Source organism: Corylus avellana, chromosome ca11, assembly GCF_901000735.1.
Source record: "Corylus avellana chromosome ca11, CavTom2PMs-1.0".
NCBI lineage: Eukaryota > Viridiplantae > Streptophyta > Magnoliopsida > Fagales > Betulaceae > Corylus > Corylus avellana.
This window is the reverse complement of record NC_081551.1, coordinates 21,486,000-21,494,294: the sequence shown is the minus strand read 5'-3', so window position 1 is coordinate 21,494,294 and position 8,295 is coordinate 21,486,000. Positions and strand designations below refer to the sequence as shown.

The 8,295-nt window shown below is 37.4% G+C and overlaps 1 protein-coding gene across 2 annotated transcripts; it reads right to left on the bottom strand.

Moving 5' to 3' along the window:
• Positions 1-1,310: 1,310 nt before the first annotated feature.
• LOC132165654 (protein Brevis radix-like 4) lies at positions 1,311-6,433 on the bottom strand. Of its 2 annotated transcripts, none has more exons than XM_059576303.1 (7): positions 6,105-6,433; positions 5,888-6,022; positions 5,657-5,781; positions 5,310-5,573; positions 3,419-3,557; positions 2,701-3,101; positions 1,311-1,703 (listed from the first exon to the last, which is right to left on the bottom strand). In XM_059576303.1, the coding sequence occupies exons 2-7, from the start codon at positions 6,014-6,016 to the stop codon at positions 1,625-1,627; spliced, it is 1,137 nt and encodes a 378-aa protein (XP_059432286.1). In that variant the 5' UTR covers positions 6,017-6,022; positions 6,105-6,433; the 3' UTR covers positions 1,311-1,624. The 2 variants fall into 2 exon arrangements, with proteins under 2 accessions (XP_059432286.1, XP_059432288.1); XM_059576305.1 differs by having other exon boundaries at positions 6,137-6,433.
• Between the last annotated feature and the right edge of the window lie 1,862 nt (positions 6,434-8,295).

Below are 8,295 nucleotides of genomic sequence, written 5' to 3'. Positions count from 1 at the left end.
GTTTTAAATTATAGTGTGATCACCCCCACATAAACCTTTAAATGTTTTTTTAATATAATTTGAAAAAAAAAAAAAAAAACCCCTCCCCTATTCTATTCTCCCCCTCCCCTTTTTGCTTGTCTTTTCCCTTGGATTTTTATGTTTTTGTAGGTGTCTTCCGGCCATAAAGCAGCAACTCCGGCCTCTTTCGTCCGCCCTCCAAGGTGCTGTGCCGCCCTTCTCCTCCGTCTGCTCCACCATGCGCAAACGTTGGCCAGTGCTCATCATCTCCTTTACTCCGGTCGCTACCGGTTTGATGGTTATCTTCCTTGTTTTGTTGTTTTTGAATAAGAGTTTTTCTCCTTAGATTTGCTCTCATAAGCGATCTACAATGAGAAGGTTGTAGATTTAGACTGCCCAGGAGCAAATCTATGTCTTTAGTGGCTGTTTTTCTGCTGGTGTTGGGTTTTTTGTTTTATTTATTTTGTATCTTTGTTTCAATGAGGTTTGTTCAAACCTTTGGGTTGTGAATGTGAAATGTTTTGGCATGGAGCTTCTGTTCCAAGGCCGAGGAATATGAGCTACCTATGCATTGAATTGGGTCTCTTGAAAACAGATATATTGTTACAACTATAGATTAGTCATGAGTTAGCAGAGATGAGTGTCATAGATAAGTTTTGAATGTTAAATTGATATGTATGTATCTATGACTTTGAACCTTGTAGCTTTGACTATGATTTTCTCAGAGATTTTGCTTTGTGATGTAAAGAGTGTTTTGCACGTGATCCTTCAATTAATGAGACCGGAATATTTTCTCAAAAAAAAATAATAATAAGTGCAAGAATACCCTTTATTATGAGGCTTCCTTCTTCCAGTGGCAATCATTCATGTAGAGCTGCTTGGAAGTCTGGGCTTGGTCCATGCCCCAATACCACTTGAGTTTTTCAGCCCTACTGAACATACATTCAAATGGGTTTGTATATGGCCCAACTACAAGTCCATGACCAAGCTTGCTCGAATGTGCGACTCAAATGGACATGTATGTAATTCAAACAGCCCTACAGAAATTGAAGCCCATTTGTTTACAAATGTTTATTGACCCACTAGCTCAGTTGAACTAATGACGGAAACTGTAAATTCATCGTAGTAGCAACGTCTTAAGTTCGAACCGTCTCTATAATTTATCTGTTATTTTAATTAAATATTTTATATGTTAGCCTTATTTATTTAAAATAAAAAATAAAAAAAAATAAAAAGAAAAAAAAAGGCAGTGTCATTTTGCCCGGGATTTGAAATTAGGTGGAAAAATCAAAAGAATTTATTCAGAAAGAAAAATGAACATATTCTTTTCATTGATATTGACTTAATCATGTTATAAACTTTACCACCCACATCCCTCGAGAATATTCTGAAGCAATAACGAAGACAAGAAAACTTTCATAAGCTTGACTCAACTTACAAATGGTGTGTGTAGCCCCCCAAACATGAGAAGAGGTGCCAGTGGCACCTCTTTGCACATCTAATTTATGTATAGACGACGAGATTTTACTAGTGTGGCCAAAATAAATAAAAGAAAACACTCCATTAAGCAACATCTCCACACCTTGGAAACCGCCAGCTTCCATCCTGTTTGCTCAATCACAATTCACAAGTACTGTTCATGTATCCTGGCACGGTTCTCTTCCCACCATAATCTGGCATGCATCTCTCCAAATTTTTCCCGGCTGCAAAACACACATATAACAAGAATATCCAATTGCATTTAAGTCATTACAGAGAGAACTAACATTCCCAAGCTCAAAACTTTCGGTTAGACTAAAAAAAAAAACAGAGGGAAAAGAAAAGAATTAGTGGAAGCAGAATAATTAGTAGCAGCAATAATGATGTTCCAAAAGACGTCATAGGTGATGATTTTGTTCGTTTGAAATTAAAGTCACAGTTGGCGATTAGTTGATCCTCAATTAACCATATGATAACATGATATGACAGTGGTGCCTCAAGTCTAATCAAGTCCACAGAAATCCTAGTTCTTTAAGCATTCACAATGGATCTGAAATCCTGAATTTTCTAAACAAACCCCAATTTTCTTCAGATTTTGGTACTTGTCCCATCCTGTCATCAACCATATGAAACCCTAATTGACAATAACAGGAACCTTGCTGCCACAATGCTTAAACCAGATCATTTGAGATCTTGGCAACCCAAGTACAAGCTAATAGCAAGGATGGCTAGCATACATGGATAGATTATGACCCATCAGAGAAGTAGATAACTAATCAAGTCATCCGTACATCAGAGTGACACCTTGTAGGTAAAAGGTGGGGCAGCAGGCGTAAAATCATATCATATTTGTTCTTTCACTCAAAATTGTAAGAAAATGCAATGACCAGAAGTTTTCAGATGGGACCCATCAATTCATGATTTTGACAAGCCCAAAGTGCAGGTGCATTGTAATCATCCCACCAACGATGCTAATGGATTAAAATACCAAGTGAACTTGACTAATATGAAATCTATCATATAGTTGCAAGAACATCTAATTAGGATCAAACCCTATATCTAATCTGTACTCTATCAGATACTGGGCCCTATATCAAAATTCTACCAGGCCCATTTATTTGTACTGGGCCATGTCTGATGAGGTGTCTCATTAGAATTTTCACTAGGTATATGCTTCTTAAAGGATTCTCTATCTGACCAAAAACTTGCCAAGAAGCTCACCTGAATCTGACTCGTCTGAGCTCCCTTTTGCCGCCTGGCAATGCTCTAATTGTGATGTAAACCCCTGGTTCATCTTGTTCAACCCATTCAGTCTCAAGATCACTAGCATTACTGATGGATAGCTCCCCTGAGCGATCTGCCTCCCTCGATGAGCTACTTCTTATAGAAGCATCCATCGATGATGTCTCTGTCTTGGCACCACTGATACTGGAGAGTTTTGGGGTTGATCCGAGGCCACCTGAGTCATAGTAATGTCGAGATTGCATCGAGTGTTTTTCAAGTGAATCTGAGGATGAGTATCCCATTCCCATCCCTGTTGGACGGTATAAGTTACGAGGTAAGCGTTCTCTGGTCAATGGGGGTGTGACAGGGCTGCCTTCTGCAGATTCCATCTTTGAGCTCTATAAAAGAAGAAAAGAATGACATTATTAGCACATAAAAATGAAAAAAGGGATATATTGTGCACGCATTGACTTGAATTCATTGATACATCATCTATAAGCCAGGGCCATGCATGTGAAAATGTGATTGAATGAAAAAGATTTTGTTGCTCTACTGTATCTAGAGTTTTTAGAACAGTCGGGTATACATACATATTGGTATCCAACATCAAACTTTTAAAAAAAAAAATTTAAGTGGAATAACTAGAGGCAGCAACCATCAAGTGCTTGATTGCCTTTGATAATATGTCTAAGAGGTTAATAGGCTCAGAGCTGACCTGATCATCTTCAGATCTTGGGGGTGTTGGGAGCGGAAAAGCTTGGCGGTTGAATCTCTGGACATTGTACAGTTCCATAACCCGATCATAGTTCTCTGCCCACCACCTTTGAGCTTGCCATTTATTAAACAACTCTCGACTGATATCATAGAAAATAAACTACATTCAATACTCCTGAGTTAAAGAATAACTGTGTGAGCAGTGAGAAATAGTGGCAAGTGTCATACATTTTTATACAGTGTCATTCTGTTTTGTTGATAATAGAGAAATGCAAGTTTTAATTTTTTTTTTTCTTTTGGTAATAATACTCTTACATCTCCTCACAAACATGTCATCAAGTTTATTACCTGCTATAATTAGTCCGCGTGCCTATTGCTTGAAGCGTTGAACCAATTCCATTATATTAAACTATCATTGGTTATGGAACTGTTGTCAATAATGTTCGACCACTGAACAGCACACTCATACATTTTGACAAAAGGAACTGAAGAATAATTAAAAGCAAAAACTGACATTCGGTGCTTGTAATAAAGTAGTTTTTTTTATGGTGGAAACCATGACCTAACATTAGGGAGGGAGTGTCTTTGACTATCAAAAACAGGTGGGTCCACAATCAATCAATTTCCTTGCTTACATTGGCAAATCAACAAAAGCACAAAACCCATTTGGATCTTTTAATTTAATTGTTATCACCTTCATTTTAAAGTCAATCCATGACTTGAAATTAATCTTGATACTTAACCAAGATATTTCCATACTCCATCTGATGGGATTGCACCCAATACTCTCATACTACTTTTACAGTAGTTTTTGTCTCCTAGAAAATAAGGGGGCAGCTGCAAAACCCTGCCAACACACTCTGCCAATGGAGGTTCACATTTTGTCTTCTATTTAGTTTGGTGGCAGATGATGTGGGTATTCCAAGTTTATTAGAGCATGAAATGACAAGAGAATGGTCATAAAGAGACAAAGCCACGGAGAATCAGGCAGGCGTGAAGGAATTTGAAAAAGGAAGGGAAGAGCCTTCTCCGACACGACGACAATACTCAGTGTAAAAGGTACCCAACACAATCAAATCTGCCCCACCACCATTAACAAGTCACAATGAGTTCTCCTTTTGGACTTTTTTGGATTGCTTTTCATAAGGGCGTGAAAATTGCTGTCAAAGTGCTGACCCCACAAGAAATTCCTCATATGAACAGAGGTTTCCAATGTGTAATGTTTGGATGTCACGTTCAAATGGGTTCCTTTTTTTTTCTATTAAATAATTAAGAGAATAAAATGAGTGGATTGAACCAGTAAATTTATATAAATGGTTTTAATAAAATATGCTACAGCACTAGCTGTGAATGGCCCATAGCCATAGGTATGAAACAAAAGTCATCCCCGTTTTGACACATCTCTAACAATTTGATTACTCTAATAAACCATTCCTTTTTCCTTTTAGCTTTTAAAAGCTACCCAAAGCTTTAACTACAACAACATGTTCATGCCCAATAATCACACGGATTATGATTTTTTTTATTTAAAGTGAAATGAAAAGTAGTCATTTCAATTATAATTTTGTTTTTGTTAAATTTAAAAATATACATAATATTACAATAAAATGTCCCTTCTCTATATTTTAAGAATATCCTACCTTTCTTCTTCCAAGAAGATAAAAGATTAAATAATAATAATAATAATAATAATAATAATGCATTTAGCAAAACATCCAAACAACTCCGTACTAAACACTCCAATTGTGACGTGTGCAATCCACAAACAGAGAAGAAAATTATAGTGGCAAACAGTAACGAATAAACTAAATCAGAACCACGTACCGTCCGATTAAAATCAACGGTAACCAGAGGAACACAGAGAGAGAGAGAGAGAGAGAGAGATGGCGTACCTGAAGCGTATCCTCTTGAGATCGTTCCCGCCACGCGGGAGCGAGACGAAGGTGATGAGCACGCCAGGCTCGACCTGGGCCACCCACTCCTTGGGCTCGCTCTCCTCCACGAACACCACCGGTTCTACCACCCTCCGCCCGCTCCCGGAGCTCGGCGTCCCCTCGCCGCTCGAGCTCGACATTCCCTTCAGCCTCGCCTCCATCTCCTTCCCCCACACCCTCGTCGTCCCCGAGCTCGAACTCCCCGTCCTCTTGTACGACCACCTGCGTTACCATTTTTAATTAGAAATTAATTAATTTACCGTTTCCTATCCGATATTAATATCCTTAAGTGGAATTTTACCAACCTGAACCGCTCGGACTCGGCGTCCGACTCGCCGGTTCCCCTGAGTCGACCGGTAGGAGGCGGAGGCCCTGTGCAAGGGTTGCAGCTCCGGTACGCTCCCGAGGCCTTCAACGCCATGTCCTTGAGCTGAAATTACGGAATTACCCCCCGGTCACCAACGCAAACCGAGAAAGGCTGATAAGATTAGGGTTTCGGGGAATGAGAGCACGCACGGTACGTACGTTCTACGTACCTGAGAAGTGAGGGATCTGATAGCCTGAGTTTTGGCGCCGGACGCGTTGGTGGTCGGGTCTGAGTCTTCTTCGGGTTGACCCGGCGAGTCATCGCCGAGTTTCTTGGGCCGCGCTATACACGTCAGCATTTTCCTCTGCGACACACAACACAAAGAGAATTCACATTATAGATAGAGAGTAATGGTTACAGTTACAGAAACCAAAACGGGTCCGTACACTTTGGTAAGAAGAAGGCACTACGCTGAAACCTGCGGAGCGGTTGGTTGGGTTTCCCGTTTCAGAGCGCAGAGAACAAATACTTTTTTAATGCCACCTTAAATTACGCCCGGAGAGAATCTCTGAAAATTGAAATACAACGGACGAAATCAAAACTTGTGGTGAAGAAAAAGAATGAAAACTCATCGGAGTTAATGGCTGGCTACGGTGTTCGACGCGGATTTTGGTGGGTGTGGTGTGGAGTTGAGTGGAGTGGGGGTAGCAAGGAGGGAGGAGCGCGGGGAGTGTGGTAAAGGCAGGCTGCTTGGCTTTTTTGTTGCTTACTTCGCTTTGCTAAAATGGCCAATGCCTATAATGGGGGTCGTGTTTCTGTTTCATTTCCCTGCCAACTTTGCTTTTCTTCTCACCTGCTACCGGCCGTTTACCGGTTATTACATGTACGGCCTGGATGTTCTTTGCAATTGAAAAAATAATAATAATAATAATAATAATTTTGAGAGATATAAAAATAGTGAGAATTTTTTTAGAATGACAAGTTTAGAATTTTTTTTGACTTGATAGATATTCGTTGTTTGGTTGTATATCATTATTTTTTTCATGAATGGAATAATATTTTTTCAAAAAACCATAACTTTATTTTTTTGTATATTTAAAAATTAAAAAATGGATTTTTAGGAAAATAATTTTAGAGCAAGAGTATTTTAGGGAACTGATTCAATTCTAGTGAAAAAATGCGTTGTCACCAAACGAATATGAATTTTTATTTCATTCCAGCTTCTTCTATTTCTAGTCATACTCATTACTATTATAAGAAATCATCATTCCAGTGTACCAAACGTAGCCTACAATGTTTTTGGGAGGAGTTCACATTTGAAAAAATGTTGTCTCAAAACACAAACGGATGCAAATTGGTTCTTTACTTACAAATAATAATAAGTGGTTGTGTGGCTACTCTCAATGGATGAGAGGGGTGGCGAAGCATTCACCTCGATTTGTTTAGTGTGGCTACGCAGCCATCCTTCTTCTATTGAGAATGGCCACACGGCCACTTTTTATTATTATTTATTATTAAGTCCGCTCATACTCCTACAAAAGTTAAAACAATTAAAAAAAAAAAAAAGTTAAAACACTTTTTTTTTTTTGCCTAAATATTCATGCAAAAAGAATTGAAAATTTTATAAAAAGTGTTTTGAGTTGTTTATTAATGTATTTCAAAAGAATATAAAATTCAAAATTTATTAGCAAACATAGAGTATTTTGGATTATTTTAGAATATCTAAATAACCCATATTTATTTATCAAAAAAAAATCTAAATAACTCATATGTTGATGAAATGAATTAAAATATCAAGGATCCTTATAAATGTGACAAATATTAAAAGATCATAATTTTTAAAAAGTTTTGTTGTAATTTTATCACGTTCTTAAAATTTTAATAAATATTTTTAAGTTAAATGATTAACAAAATAAGATAAAATAAATTAATAATTCAGAAAATTCTGACCACCCAATGCATCCATGGACTCCGATGGAAAACGCTTGTTACTGCATGTTGTTGGCACGGGCACGGCCTTCCTATACCGAGCACTGAATCTGAAAATTGGATCCGGTCCAGTGACCGAAATATTGGGCTTTTTGATTGGCCCAGATAGCCTGTAATAGTAAGCTGAAGTTTATGGACCCAATAAAATAAGATAAATACTATAAATCACATCTTTATTTTACAAGTCTTTTACAAATAATTTAATTAATTTTTTTTTAATAATTAATCTGAAGGTTAGTTGAGACTGTCAGTTAGCATTGTGCGATAATTATATAATAAAATGCGATTTATAGTATTATTCATACTCATAAGATAATAATAAAAAAGAAAACGACTTTAACGTTAGGAAGAACCATGAACTAAGATAGTGTATGTTATATTTTCATTAGGATCTATGGATCTTGAAAGATGGGCCTAATCTCCTGTTATCATTTTGCCACGTGTCAATCGTTGATCGACTGATGTGGACCCGATTTCTATTAAATAACTTATTGCAATAATAATTTGTAGACATCTACTTACCTTAACACGAAATTAAATCTAGACTATTGAAAAAATTATCTGCTTTTTTTTATTTAAATAGCACTTTGATACCATAAGGAACAATTTGGTATAAGTGCGAATTCTATGGACTAAATAAGTAGTTTT